The 16546-nt window shown below is 37.4% G+C and overlaps 1 protein-coding gene across 12 annotated transcripts in view; it reads right to left on the reverse strand.

Annotated features, from left to right (window-relative positions):
- Pi3K68D (phosphatidylinositol-4-phosphate 3-kinase catalytic subunit Pi3K68D) overlaps window positions 1–16546 on the reverse strand; it is a 987208-nt gene that overhangs the window by 679192 nt on the left and 291470 nt on the right. For all 12 annotated transcript variants that reach the window (XR_011333110.1, XM_069831124.1, XM_069831122.1 and 9 more), the window contains one exon: window positions 15195–15412. Coding sequence is in view for 11 of the 12 variants with exons in the window: in XM_069831124.1 (XP_069687225.1) it covers window positions 15195–15412 (218 nt within the window). In the remaining variant the exon portion in view is untranslated. The remainder of the gene's footprint in view (window positions 1–15194; window positions 15413–16546) is intronic.

The following is a 16546-nucleotide window of genomic DNA, read 5'->3' on the forward strand; positions in this document are numbered from 1 at the left end:
ATTTGGGGAAAAACAGGAGAACCCCAGGAAAAACCCCAACTGCGACCTTGTCCACCGTTGAAAAAAATCCCAGACCTAACCAGGAATCGAACCAGGGCCGTCTGCGTGGCAGTCTGAAAGTCTCACCATTCATCCACTGCAAATGGTTCTCTTCCTGATTAGTTGAAGCATCATTCTTTCTTCACCCACTCTTTCCAATGCAGGTTCATTTCTTATTCTGTCCATTTCACACACTCCACTCTTCTCCATATTCACATTTCAAATGCTTCTAGTCGTTTCTCTTCACTTGTCGTAATGTCCTTGTTTCTGCCTCATATGACACATTCCCCACAAAGCACTTCACTAGTCTCTTCCTTAATTCTTTTTCCAGATGTCTGCAGAAGATGCTCCTTTTTTTTGTTAAAGGCTTCCTTTGCCATTGGTATTCTCCTTTTTACTTCCTGGTAGCAGCTCATGTTACTGCTTATAGTACATCACAAGTATTTGAAGATTTCCACTTGCTCTAATGCCTCATTTAGTATTCACAAGTTTACCTTCTTTATTTTTCTTCCGACAACCATGGTCTTCGTCTTGTTTGCATTTATCTGCATCCCATACTGCTTACAGCTGTCATTTAGCTTCAGTCACATATGCCCTAATATCATCTCCCATTCTGATAACAACACCATATCAGCAGCATATCTTAAGCACTTTATTCTTCTTCCCCCTACTGTCACCCTTCCCAGGTTCTGAAAACAGTTCTGTACTAAATCCTCCAAGTAGATGTTGAACAGAGTAGGTGATAAAGGCATCTTTGTCGTACTCTTCCCCCTATTTCACTGCCTTCAGACAGTTCTTCTCCAATTCTCTCTTTGCAATCCACACCAATTTTTTTCTACTTATTTTTCTCTAGCTATCTTTCGCTGATTATTCATAGTAGTCCAATTGCATCCTTCATACCTTTTTCCTTCCTGAAGCCAAACTGGTCTTCTTCCAACTGTCCTTTCATATTAGAATACAAACCTTGATTCAGTATTCACAGGAGAATCTTCGCCAAGTGTAATATCAGGCTGACAGTCCTGAACTCGTTACATTTCCTGAAATTATTTCTCTTTGATATTGGAAGCAACAGTCTCTGTAAAATCTTCAGACCATTCGCATATCACATATATTTCATTGCATAATGATAGAATTTCCTTCTTGTCTTCACCCACGCATTTCACTAATTCCATGGGGATTCCATCAACTCCTGTTGCTTTCTCATTCTTCATTTCCTTAAGTGCTAGTTCAACTTCTTCTCTTAAAACAAAAAATCATTTTTCATCTTCTGATATGGGACCTCGTCTTCTATAGTGAAGTCATCTGGATAATTCTCTACATATTTCGTCCATGTGTTCAGTATTCTTTGTTTGTCTGTTATTTCATTTCCGATTTCGTCTTCTATCAACCACACGGATATCTTGTTCTTTATTTGTGAAGTCCAAACATTTTACTTCACAGTACAATAAATCATATCTTCCTTTTTTCTCTAGATCCTCTATTTCTTTACATTTCCCTTTGATCCAGTCCTCCTTCGCCTTATCAGTTTCTCTTCCTAGTTCGTTGTTTAGTTTCCTGTAGTTTCTTCTACCTTCTTCAGTGTTGATGTTTTTCCATTTTCTCCTTTCCTCCATCTTCTCCAACATTTTCCCTGTGACCCAAGATTTCTTCATTCTCACAACTTCTTTGTATCCTACTGTTTCTTCTGCTGTTATCTATATACAGCTTTTAGATGAGTCCAGTACTCATTACTATTCTCAGGTGTGGATTCTAATGTAGCAACTTTCTCTTGAAAATTTTAAGCAAATTTTCTTCTTTCCTCTTTGTTTTTCAGTTTTTCCATGTTCAATTTCTTCATAACCTGTCTTCCTCTTATCTTCTTCAGACAAACATCTACTAATCATGTAAATGTTATCGACTGAGGATAGTAAATACATAAGGAAAAGGAAAGTAGGTACTTAGTGAGGATCATAAATAATTTATATATTATTATGAAACTGTGACGTTAAGTGGAAGCATAATAAAGACAAATGTAACGAATACTGATTCAAAGGAATGTATAAAGTTAAAAAGCGAAATAGTAAATGAATAAGATGTTAAGTAAGTTATCAGTCAGAAGTGTATAGTTAACAGAAAAGTAATTAGATATGAGGATGACAGTAATGTAGTAAGCTTATGAAGAAGGATAAAGCCACAGAGAAAAGTTATAAAAAGAGGTTTTGAAAAGGCTAGAAAAGGAGACAAAAACTAAGTAGTAAGGGAATAATGTGTGAGGATCAAACTCATAAGAGGACTCTTTTTTTTCTATTAACAATAGAAAATATTGAATTCAAAAGACTTTTTTTTTTTTTTTTTTTTTGCTTTTGTTTACGATCAAGTTTCTGTGCTTAAATTGACGAATTAATGTCTTCAGACCATGTGTCTGACTATAGTATTTATTTTAAATTTCTGAATGCTGTGGTGACAGTGTGGAGCAGAGAGAGCAAGGGAAACATCTAGAAGCATATTTCTCTCGAAGATTCTAAAAGCCACGCGAATCGAAGATTCCAGAACATGTGGTTTAATAAATAACACCGTAAGTGGCCGACAGAGAGTCAGTGAGTCCTGAAGTCTTGTCTTGGACAGCAGTGAATGACGAGGACCTGAGTTCGACGTGCAGTGAACTTGAGTGAGTCCGTAACTGTGGCAGTGTCCAGGCGAGTGCGACGCAGTTCGGAAAACCTGAGATCGATGTGCAGTGAAGTTGAACAATGAGCTAGAAGAACTAGCCAAGGCAAGTGAACTGTGAACTGGCAGTTCTGTTCTGCACATACTGCATTGTGAACCTTAATTGAAATTAGGAGTACATTGTTGTTCTTCTCAATAATATGTCGTGTATTGCCACTGTCATCGTGTGGAGTGCAATAACGACCATTGTGTTGCTGTGTTGAGTAGAATAACCATTGTTGTAGGCTGAATTATTAAGAATAAAAGTCACATTACTGTCTGGTGTGTGGTGGTTAAAGCAGTATAAAAGTCACAATACTTTACTTTGTTATAGGTCCTCGACAATAACATTTAACCATTAGCAAATAGCACAGCCTTCTACCTCTCTTTCTGTCAGAATAGATATAAACTGTTCACATGTTTGAAACGAAAGATATGATGTACTCTCTTTTCCTTTGTTTCCCATAAATTTCTACATGTTTGACTAAAAAGAGATCGAATTCTGCTATTAGCTCTAGAGCCATTTCGAAATTTCCAGTATATGTTGACCCAAATCCAATTTGTGACACCGAAAGATAGGCCTTATACAGATAATGTTTTCACCACAGCAATGACTCGCTTTAACACGTTCCTCCAATATTTAACTTCTGTCTCAAGCTGAGATGTTAAGTTTATTATCTATTCTCTCCATGACTCTTGCCCATAAAGTTAACACAATTTTCCTATGTTCAGCTGAATTTTCATGAGCAGTTAATCGGGACTAGTCGTTTTTCCAGTAATTAAATTCCTCATTAGGTTTTGCAAACTGCAATGTTTCATTATACAATAAACACGGGACACAAAATACACTAACCTTGCTTTCAGAGTATACTAGAAATTGTCTTTGTTGTTTCTCGCTATTCTTCAGGGTTCTGAGAAACAAGTCTTTATTTAAGTATTTCGGAAAGTCAGTATATTGCCTGCATGAATTTCTAAAATCACAATTACTGTCCATATTTTGTGAAACATGACTTGTTTAGTGATATGATTATGAAGGAATTTATTTATTATCCACTTTGCAGGATCATCAGAAATTGGATTATGATCATCATTTGCCCTGTATGCGTCATTTGAGTCAACTGAAATAATTTAGTCCGCATAAATTATTACTGTTTCTAATATCAAAAACGCCTAACTCAGATAAACCACAAACTCCACTATTTTCGGTACTGTTCGCCACATTATTAAGCTCTGATGTATCTGGACTCGAAATGGAACAAGCTGGCCGTGTTTGTTTTTTAAATAGCACATCTATTTTTGCATTCTTTCTCACAATTTCTTTCCGGCTGTCACTCACTATAATGAATATTAAAATATAAATCACCTACGTACAAAATAACTACACTCTTTACCATTTCAAATTAAACTGAACTGTCAAGTGTCTGGCTGCTACAATGGCTGGCAATATTTTCTTTGAATTAAAGTCTGAATGGGCATTACTGAGTTTTGATACTGGCTACTCCTATATGACAGAGTTAGCTGCGTCTCTCATCACAAAGCTTATTATTTAGTGCAACGAAATTTGTTCTCCTAACTTATCGTAATATAATGCCAGTAAGTTCTTTAAGGTTATCACATGAGACTCTCACGGTGAGGGTATAACAAAGGAAAAAGTCCTATGATCGCATTGTGATACTATTATTGAAAAACTGTCCTTTTCTCCATTGGTAGACTGTTGATCAAATTTGAATTGATTGTTGTCGATGTTATTCATATCCTTTTCATTGTGAGTTTAAGTTCATGTACTCTTTTAAAGAGATATGAATAAAATTAAAAAAAAGAAAACAAAATATCAGTAACAGCTTAAAAGCTCCCTCCAAATCTGCCGACCTAGGCAGCTGCCTAGTCTGCCTAGATCTAAATATGCCCCTGGTTGTAGATGGCTTGTTTTCATGTTACTGATTTAGATTTTGATTAATGTTTATGATATTAATAATTGAGGCAATGATGAATCATGGTATGTAAATTTCCAATCTGGCATTTGCCTTTTGTGACTGAAGCAAACAATGAAAAACTGTAGTCAAATTGAACGGCCATAGGGCTTGAACCCGGGACCTCCCGACTGCAAGTCTCAAACGTACCATCTGAGCCAACTCGCTCAGTTTGTGCATTATTGTGAGTGATTTTTTTCATTACATTAGTGACAGAAGGTTTAATCGATTCACAGCTCGTGTAGTTCCATCTGACTGGCCATGTAAACAATCAAAACATTCACTATTGGTGTTTTGAAAATCCACATCATGTACAAGAAATTCCTTTTCATGATAGGAAAGTTGAAGTTTGGTGTACTGTTAGCACAAGGCGAATAATCGGTCTGATTATTATTTATGAGTAGAACACACTCTGCCTACTCTTTAATGTTCTTAAGTTGAGAATTTTAATTACTGTGAGGTTAAATATCGTATATACTGGTAGAACAAATGAACATTACAGTGGTGGAACTTAATTCTGTTAATCAGAATATTTTTCCTGAAATGTCTGTTTATCCGAGGGAGGACGACATTTCCAGCATCTTCTATAAAGTACGATTTTATACACATTTTGAGGTAGCATGCTTAACATACGAGTGCGGCCGGCAGCAACATCTCCAGCCGCTGAGAAGCAAATCGCTGCAGGGTTAATGTGAAGCGCAGCTGCTAGCTGCAACATGCCCAGCCACCGAGAAGCAAAACACTGTCCCAGCAGTCAATAAATATAACAATAAAAGCTCTGTGTTTGTTACAGGGGTATTTTGAAAACAGTAAACTAATTTCGCTAATATAAATTGGTAAATTTTTATTCAACTTTGATATGATGTAGTTAGATTGGTGACAAATACCGTAAGCACTTAAGAGTGACCCTGGGCATTTTTATACATTTGGCACCGCCATAATTTTCATACTTTCTTTGTGTCTGTCTGTCTGTGTGTGTGTGTGTGTTTTTTTAAACAGTATATATTTCAACATGCCCCATTACATAGGTAATATTACATGTTTTGACATTTCTAGATAATTACATTTTTAAAATTGCAAATTTACCAGTTACGTAATCAATAAATATCTGTGTGATAAGATATACGATGAGAATAAAATTATAGTTAAATACCATTCCAAATTCTGAATTCTTACACCTTCCTACTCACAAACTTACAAATTACATTAGCATTATTAATTCAAGATTATAAGACCCTATGTTTCCCCAGTTACAATTTTAAATTACATCAGCAGCAATAATTTAAGTATATATCACTCCTACATTTTCCTAGTTACAGATTTCAATTCAATAAGCAATAAACACACAAAAGGATAAAGATAATATACCAGTAAGTTACACAGATAGATCAAAAGACATTAAGGACATGGACATAGTTCCGAATTTTCAGTTTTACAAATTACACATACAATTAGAATATAATCCTCTTAAAATATATTTACAAATTATCAAACCCCACACAAGAATAGAAACACACTAAATTATAATTAAAATTATCAAGACTTCACTTTCACTATCCTAGATTTCAATTCAATAAGCAATGAACACACAAAAGGATATAGATAATATACCAGTAAGTTACACAGATAGATCAAAAGACATTAAGGACATGGACATACTTCCACAGTATCAGTTTTACAAGTTACACATACAATTAGAATATAATCATCTTAAAAATATATTTACAAATTACCAAACCCCACATAAGAATAGAAACACTCTATAAATTATAATTAAAATTATCAAGACTTCACTTTCACTATCTTATTTACAAGTTTTTCAATTTCACTGTCAAGTTTGATGTTTCACAGAACTGTGAAGTCTATACCGCAGATGAAGGTCGAAAATATTTGGAGGTAGTTGGAGGCCAGTGCTTCGCACGTTGTTGGTCACTTGCCTCCTGCTTCTTGGACTTTTCTTATCATATCGTTCCTTTGTCTGGTCACTATGCTACAATCAAATATTACATGATTGACTATTTGTTCCAGCTGTCCGCATGGGTATATGGGAGACTCTATTATTCTAAATCTGTGGAGATATGCCCTCAGCTTCCCGTGTCCTGTTGTCATTGCTGTGAATTCCGGGGAAATGGGTACCTTTCGGCTCAACCTCCTCTTGACTGAGGGGAAAAAAGGCTTTGCTTATCCTTCTTTTCGTCGAATTGGACCATTGTTGCTGCCACATGTCGAGCCTCCTCTCCTTCTCTCGTGTCAGAATAACTTCTCTTGGTGTTTTGTTGTAGACAACTTCACTATCCTCTAACGCCGCTGCTTTTGCCAATCTGTCTGCTAGTTCGTTGCCCATTATACCGGAATGTCCTTTGACCCAACCAAAGTGTATTATCCACTTGGATTGTGTTAATTCTATAATATTTGTTTTTATTCTCTTAATTATTCTGCTCCATTTGGATTTGTTACTCAGTAGGTCTAATGTTATCTTGCTATCAGTGTATATGGCGACAAGCTTCTCTTTATCTGATCGGTCTTGGATTCCTTGGAGCGTTTCTAGTACCTTTAAGACAGCAATTTGTTCGGCTTGGTTGTTTGTACAGTTTTTGTGTAATTTGTATTTTAGTTGGTGAGTTGAGTTCCCGTTCTCGAATATAATTCCTGCTGCTCCTACATTTTTTCCGGTCTTGCTACCATCGGTATACACTTCAGTTGGATATAGGGCTCCTTGTTCCACTTTGTGAATGACTGGTGATTGTGCAGGATGTCGCCAGTATTTAGGTTCCAATGGGGAATCGTATTCCGCATTGTCGACTCTCGTTGCCAGGTAAGTTTGTACTTTTCCTTCTATTGTTATGGCTATGGGGGGTATGCCAGCTAGTATGCAGGAGGCTTCATAAGAAATAGTCCGGTAGGCTTTGGCTATTTTGATGTTGATTAGCCATTGTATCCTCTTGAATTTAGTGAGGTTCTTATTTTTCTTAATTGCTTCCACCCACACTGGTGCTCTGTAAGTTAATATAGGCACAATGGCTCCTTCATAAATTGTTTTGAGCGATTTGTGACCTAAGCCCCATTGTAGCTTAGCTGTTCTTGCCAGTCTCGTTATCAAAATGAGCGAGTTTTCTGCGACATGATCTATATGAGTAGCGAAGTTGAATTTGGTGTCTAGATATATTCCTAAGTATTTAATTTCCTCAGTTTGAGCCAGCCTTTTATGGTTCAAGTAAATGCTGACATTTCTGTCCTCGTTCCTTTTCCTTGTTATGAAGAGAGTCTTAGATTTTTTGGCGTTAAATTCTATTTTGTTTTTAGTTGCCCAGTTCTCGATCTTCTTGATGTCTTGGTTTGTGGTTTGTTCTGCTTCTAGTTTGAACTTTCTCCTTGTGAGAATGATTAGATCATCTGCGAAGGCTATGGCTTAGGTTCGGCTGCTGAAGTCCAGATTTAGGAGTGAGTTGAACATGATATTCCAATATCCAGGGCCGCAACATGATCCTTGTGGGCAACCTTTTTGAACTTCTCTTTCTGTTGTGTAGTTGTTAATTGAAAAAAATTGCTCTTCTGTTGCTAAAGTAGCTGGCTGATAGACTATACAGATTTTTAGGGCACTGAAGTTCTCTTAGTTGTTTAAGGATGCTGGGCCACCAGGCTGCGTCAAACGCCCCTTTGACGTCCAGACTGACTATAACGACACATTCTTTCGAGCTCAGGCTCTTTTCTACGAAGTTTTTAACTTCTACCACTGCGTCCACTGTTCCTCTCTGGGGGGGGGGGGGGTGAATCCATATTGATTATTGTTAAGGGGTTCGTTGGAGTATGTGTGATACAATATCCTGTCGATCATCAATCTTTCCAGCAGTTTGCCTCCGATATTCAGTAAGCTGATGGGGCGAAATTTGAACACGTCGTTGCAGTCCTCTTTGCCCAGCTTGATGAGTGGGACGATGATTGAACATTTCCATTTTGTGGGGAAATAGCCCTTCTTCAGACATACGTTATATATTTTGGTAAAGAATAGAGGAAGGACTTTGATAGCCCTCATGAGGATTTCGCTGGATAATCCGTCCTCTCCAGGAGACTTTTTTGGGTTGAATTTCTTTAGAGTTGTCATTATCTCTTCTGTAGTGAAATCCTTGTCGTCCTCAGTGCCTATTGGCTCTTGAACTTCCTTTCTGATCTTCCTATGTTGGTCGTTATTATTGTGTTGTCCATCTTCGGGTATGAAGTTTTCAATCATACATGTTATTGTGCCACTCGTGTCTGTAGTATAGGTTCCATCTTCTTTTAATAGTGTGTTCAATGTAGTTGGAGATCTAGTTTTTCCAGATAATATTTTGTATGCTTGGTTCCAAGGGTTGGTTCCTTCGTCAATGGTACAGAATGCTTTCCATGATTGTATTTTTATTTCTTGCATTTTCTCTTCATATACTCGTTTTCCTTCCAGGTACTTTCCTTTTCTTTCTTATCTTAGGTTCTCGTTATTATATGTTCGTTGGTATCTTCTCCTTAGTGCATTTGTCTTTTTCCTTAGCACTGTTAGCTCGTCTGTCCACCAGGAGACTATGTTTTTCTTCATTACATGTTTAGCTCCTCTTGAAACTTTAAAGGTGGCGTTGCTGGTTTCTATGATGCAAGAGAATGCTGCATCTATTAGGTCTTCCACGTGCTCGTAGTTATTTGTTTTTTCGCACAGTTCCTGGTCGACTTGGTCCGTGCTTTTATTTTCTTCCTTATAGTTAAATTTGGATGCAACTTTAGATATGAACAGAGTACCAAACTTTTCTAGTTCCTCTTCCCTTACTATGTATCTTGACCTCACATTTCCTATAGCGGTATTATGTCTTGCCTGCCTTTCCACTGTGATGTTATATGTGAGTAACTTGTGATCCGAACAACTTTCTTGTGTGCTGCATGACCAATCTTTAACGTGCCGTAATAATCGGGGGTTAACTATGGTTAGGTCCACGTAACTACTGCCTCTTACAGTTTCAAACGTTGGCTCTGATCTTTCATTTATGATGTGTAGGTTGCTGATCATCAAAAAATATTCTAGAGTTTTACCTCGTTGGTTAGTTACAGTGTCATGCCATGTTTTATTCCTAGCATTGCTATCAACTGCTATTAATAGACCTTGCCCCTTTGAGAGTTGCATAATGTGCTCTACTGCTCTAATGTTTATGTTGATGTCTAATGTGATATCGAAATATGAACATATTCCGTAGAATTTCAAGTTTTTGTAGCTTATTTCTGCTACGATACAGTCTTCATTCGATAATTGTGTGATGAGTAGTACATCAACTTCTTTTTTATTTACGGTGTGTGAGAGAGAGAGAGAGAGAGAGAGAGAGAGAGACAGAGAGAGAGAGACACTCACATGCATGGTTTAGCAGCAATTCTCAATACTTCATAATTAATGTAGCCTACATCTTTAAATTTACCCTCATATCATCAGCTAATTCTTTTTGTCCATTATTACTATTGTAGAATTATATTATCTACTTCAACTATTTAGTATTCTAATCTGTATTAATCCACACTTGTTTAATCTGCTAAATTCACCCATCTCTATAATGAATTATTCTGTCATTACTTCTTTAGAAATCCTCCCTCCCTTACTACTTATTCCTTTTTATAACATTTTTACCTGTATCAGCCTCCCACACACCACTTAAAATTATTATAGTAAGCACTTTAACAGTTCATTCTTTTGTATTATCGTAAGACTCAATTTTACTTTAGTTTCTTTTATTTTAGGACATTTCCCGAAGTTATCATACACTTCTGCCTCTTTGATTTAGTCACACTACATCAGCCTACAACACATCACTTCAGTCCTTCTAAACGCCATTTCCTAAAATTATATTCTTTCTGATTCTTCTTTCCCTCCATTGTCCATTTGCCTTACATTAATTTATAGATGATCTCACAAACCCTTCTCTCATTTCTCCCACGTTTTTGAATACTTCTGTGCAATCTCCCAGCCAGCTCATGTATCTTCGTGTGTACTTCATTTGCTGCACTACCTCCTCCATTTTTCTCACTGGTTGCCCTTTTAGTTTTTCCATCTCTTCCCTTCATGATTCTATAGACATTTCGGTCCCGCTTGATTACATTATTACATATTATTATGATGCACCGGAGTACATATGATATTTCTGTGCAGAAATTCTGTCATCATATGATTAAGGATGAGTGGAACGGAGAAAAATTCTCTCCGGCACCAGGATTTGAACCCAGGTTTTCAGCTCTGCATGCTGACGCTCTATCCACTAAGCCACACCGGATTCCCACCCCGATGTCGAATCGAATCCTCTCAGTTTAAGTTCCACTTCTTGGGTTCCCTCTAGTGGCCTACACTCATGCACTGCGTCATAGATGTATGACAGTGGCACAATGTCCATACATGTGTAGAGTGCACTCATTATGGGTGACTAAGTGGCCGGGTTCTGATGGAATAAGCGCTGTCTTAAATCACTAAGTGATTATTTTTCGCATATCATATATTATTGTGATGTACCGGAGTACATATGATATTTCCGTGTATGGACCCTGAATACTTTTTAGCCATTCAAAGTTCTCCCACTAAATTCGCAGCATCCCTTCTGCCTGAAGGCTTGGCACTTAAATCCACTAATAATATAATCTGTTCCGAACTCTGGTCTATAATATTTTGCACCTTATGTGTTTTACTGTTGTCACTGCTCTCATTGAACGCTCTGGTAGGCCTTCCTTTACTTCTGCCAGCCTGACTTGAATCTGAACACAGTTTATGGCAATTTATTTGTAAAAACACCTCTCGAAATTTTATATTTGTATCCAACCAGGCCGAGTTTTTAGTAAGAAATGTTTCTAAGCGCCTAGCACCTTTTTTTCAGGAAATCTCTTGTTTATTTAAAAAAAAAAAATGAGTTAAGCAGTCAAGTGTGGATTCACAGCACCTTTTCAATTCAAGTAGGACCTATTTTCAGCAATGAAGCCAGGATTTCATTAAGGCTTGTGTTTCTTGAGTGCCCACGCCATCTTGAAATTAGAGCACCTCCAGGAGATCATCAAGAAATATATTTTGCACATAATCACACAATAAAATTTTGTATACAGTAACCAAAGGAATGTACTAAATAAATGCAATGTACAAAGTTTACAGGCAGCCAAGCATGGAGGAAATATGCATCTCAATTTGAGATAATATTGTGGTGGCAGACTGAACATTCTAGTCGTGCCTGGCCACGTCAGGGAGTTTCGCGCCTGTTCGGCAGGAGAAAGAAGGCAGGCGGAGAGAGGGGACGCAAGCTTCGGTGGGTGCTGGGCCGCGGCAGAGAGGGGGAAGGAAACCGACTGCGACGGACATAAGAGAAATGCTGGAAACAGATTGTTCTGTAAGCCACGAGGATCGAAGGTTCGAGAAGTGTGACTTCATAAATAAAAGCGAGCAGCCTTCGAGTCTGTCCAGTCAGTTTGTGAATAAACAGTGAGCAAGCAAGGAAGCCAGTCTTCGAGACCAGAATTCGACGTGAGGAGGTTCTCAACTGTGGCAGCATCCAGGCGAGTGCGGCATATCCAGAAGTCTTGGGTTCGACGTGCAGTGAACTGTATCCGAAAGTCTTCAGTTCGAAGTGCAGTGGACTGTTATCTGGAAGGCTTGGGGTTCGATGTACAGTGAACTTGAGTGAGTGAGCTAGAAGAACTAGCCAAGGCGAACGAACTGTGAACTGAGAACTGAGTTTTATTTTGTAAATTGTGCTTTGTGAACATTAGCTGAAATTAGGAGTACATTGTTGTTCTTCTCAATAAAAAATGTGAATAGTCATTGTCGTCTGTGGAGTGTAATAACTACTATTGTGTTGAGTGGAATACCCAATGTTGACAGGTGTGTGGTTGTTGTAAATAAAAGTAACATTATTGTTGAATTAAAAGTTACAATATTTTTAAGAACATATTTTATATAAATTTAAGAACCTGAAAACATTAATTAATTTGGAAATATTATGTTTCCTGGCAGGTCAAAGATTTTCATGTAAAATCTCTACCTCGGAACTAGGAGAAATGGAGGGACACAACTTCTAATCACTAAATTGTGCACCAATGGGCCTGGGTTAAATTCCAAGTCTCTTTGCAGTGCATAGGGCTTCCCCTTCTCCCTTCCTTACCATCATCATCCTCACTCATTCCCTACACTACATAACTGCACGCGCACATACACAAATACAACCTCAATTACTCGTGTTAACTCCACTATTAATTTTTTAGTAAGTTATTGTACGACGCTTTATCAACATCTTTGGTTATTTAGCATCTGAATGAGATAAAGCTGATAATGCCGGTGAAATGAGTCTGGGGTCCAGCACCGAAAGTTACCCAGCATTTCCTCATATTGGGTTGAGGGAAAACCTCGGAAAAAACCTCAACCAGGTAACTTGCCCCAACCAGGAATCGAACCCGGGCCACCTGGTTTTCCGGCCAGACGTGCTAACTGTTACTCCACATGTGTGGACAATAAACGGGGAGCGCTACTACAGCATGTTACAGAATTTTGTCATCCCTAAACTGAGGAATCATGATATGAAAAACATAATCTTCATGCAAGATGGCGCTCCACCCCAGAGCTGTACCCCTGCAAAAGAATTAATTACACAGATGTTTGGCGATCGTGTCATCAGTAGGCACTTTCCAACAATGTGGCCTCCGTGATCTCCAGATTTCAATCCAGCCGACTTTTGGTTGCGGAGTTACCTTAAATAACGAGTTTTCCCTACATATGCAACAACCCTAATGCAACTGAAAAATGCCATCTCGCAAGAAATTTCCAATATTCCAAGGCATTATCTGCAAAATGCTGTGCATGGTGTTGGAGACAGAATGCTGTATATTGAACAAGAGAACGGCGGACATCTTCCAAATGTTTTGTAAACTCCGTTGTTTGCTCAACACTGTGATGTTTTTATTTTTTCCCTATCTCAAATATTATAACATTTATAGCTGACTTTTGAAATACCCTATACATACAATATTTCCATGCAGGAATTCTGCATTACCATATGGTAAAAAAATGGGTAAAATTTTTCTCTGTTCTTACATTCTTCACCATATGTAGAATTCCTGCACGGAAATATATATATTTCGGTACATCATAGTAATATGATAAGCGTAAGTTATCACTTCATGATTCGAGAGAGCACCATGTTCTCTCGGACTCCAGCCACTTAGTCACTCATAATGAGTGCACCTCTGTAGATAGTGTTGGACATTGCGCCACTGTCACATATTCTGTGACAGAATACATAAGGGTAGGCCACCTAAGGGGAACAGAGAGGTAGAACCTAAATTGAGAAGGATTCAATCCGGCATTGGAACTCGAATCCAGTGTGGCTCAGTGGATAAAGCATCAGCATGTAGAGCTGAAAATCCAGGTTTGAGTCCCGGTGTCAGGGAGAATTTTTCTCTGTTCTACCCATTCTTTACTGTAAGTTGTCTAGGAACATGGTCTGTAGCTAGTATGTTTAACAATTCACTTCTATTCACCTTATCACATGCATTTTCAATACCAATGAAAGTAATAATATGTGTTTAAAGTTAAATTCCAAATGTTTTTCCATCAATAATATTAGTGTAAAATATACGTTACAAGATCTCCTCTTTCGGAAGTCATTTTCTTCTTCTCCAAAGAGTATTTAATAATGTTTATGTAATTTGTTGTTGATTTACACTAGTAATGTCGCCCCCAGTCGTCTAGAGGTAAAGCATTCTTCTCTAGACCCAAGGGTTGCAGGTTCAAAACACAGCTTGGTTGATGGATTCTTCAGAATGCAAGAGATTTCAAGCTATGTATCCCATGTCAGAGTTTCCAGCAGGTTAAAGACCTCCAATCCTAAATAAGAGCCTCTGGACCAAATTTTCCTCTCTCGTGTCCTAGTAATACCATAGTTGCATACTAGATGGCGTTTGCGACATAAGCTTACCATTTTCCCTCTGCATCTTATTGGCAAATAAGTGTAACTAATTGCCTTGAAGAAATTGAAACCTCTGCTAGGAGCATATGTATGTTCTGACTCGGAAATATGGGTTAAATGAATGAATACTGGTAAAGATTTTTATTTTCATATAATTTAAAGCATATTATATTCTGTAATCAATTACAATAAGAGAACAGGACTGATGTAACTAATTTTAATTTCACTAACTAAGATCAAACCAATATTTCTCAATAAAACTAAAAATTTTCATACAAAGTATCGCACCAACATTCCAACTACACTGTTCCGAACTTAGAAATCAATTTATATTTGTATACAGGCGTAAATTTGAAGGAAAACAGAAAAAAAAAAAAAAACATGCACTCATGCAAGCGTGCATACATGCACAAACAAAACCACCCTTTCCTAACCACACACTATATATTAGTCATCACTTTCATTAGCTCCTACCAATGCAAAACCATTTACTATTTAAATGTTACTTCACATATAGTTTGAAATAAACACAAATTTCTTGAAAAGATTAATGTAAGCTTACCACAGATGGAGCTGGTATAAATTGGAGACATACACCCTCAAAACCTTCAACAGAATCTGTGATGTCTTGAGTTTCCACATTGCCCATAAGAGCACAAATAGCTTTCACAGCCTGAACTACGCCCTTAGATTGGAGTTGTGGCATCAAACCTGGAATATGCTGTCCACACATCTGGCTTGCTGCCACCTGCACCTTTTCCATTTCTCTCTCCAAAGTCTCTGAAATATTTTAACAGATGTTTATCATTACAAAACCATAAAATTACTGTCATCAACATAATCATCATTATCATCATCGTCGTCGTCGTCCATTAAGCCTTAGGCATTTCTGCATCTTGTCAATCTAACGTTCTTTAGGTCATCCTAATTTTTTGTTTACTGATCAGTTTGTAATTACAAAAATTACGTGGGATTGTATGTATGCTGTTTAATAATGAATGGTCATGATTACTGTTTTTACTTGCATTGTTTTAGATATAAATTTTGTGTTATACTGCTAACATAATGCCTCATCTATTATGTAACAATGATACCGTTCAGTTTTATCTCTGGTTTTAACCTGCGATAGATGATCAAGTTGAGACATATTTAGTTTCACCTACGACATAATGGAGTTGATGTATAGAGAACAATATGCTGCTCTGAAGTTCTGTTTTTGTCTTAAAAAAATCGTGTGCTGAGGATTTTGAAATGCTACAGAAGGTCTGTGCAGAATCTGTTCTATCCTACAGTACTGCTCATAGGTGGTACAAAATGTTCAAAGATGGAAGGCAACCATTATCAAAAGACACTAGTTCTGAGGCTCCAACTGCAGTTGTTATGGATTTAAACATTAACACTGTTGCTGCAATTGTGAGAGAAGATAGACAAATAACTTTAAGAAATCTGTCAGAGATCCTGGACATATAATTAGGTGTTTCCTAAACATTGTAACACAAAACTGCAAGTAACATATTGTGTTAGTGCAAGGTGGTTTCAAGACTGAACATCTGGAGGTTCGCATACAGGTTTGTGTGAAGCTCAAAAGGGAGTTAGAAGAGCAGAGGAATGGTAGGTTGAATGGAAGTGGTTAAGCTACTCAAAGAAAGTTGACAGAGCATTTTGTAAGTTTTCTGTTGTGTTCAATGAATGCAGTGTTGGTAAAGGAAGCCACCAAAATATGGAGAAGTAGCTGTGTTCTGAAAAAATTAGTAAATAGAAAAAAAGGTGAAATAACATTTCAGCAAGCAACAGCAAAGTTCTTATCACTGGGTCAATGCTGAGACCACTCACATTATGACAAAAATTGAGACAAAACAAGATGCAATTAATCTGCAACTAAATCAAGAAAGAAAAAACAAATTTTGGAAAAGA

Source organism: Periplaneta americana, chromosome 7 (assembly GCF_040183065.1).
Source record: "Periplaneta americana isolate PAMFEO1 chromosome 7, P.americana_PAMFEO1_priV1, whole genome shotgun sequence".
Taxonomy (NCBI): Eukaryota; Metazoa; Arthropoda; class Insecta; order Blattodea; family Blattidae; genus Periplaneta; species Periplaneta americana.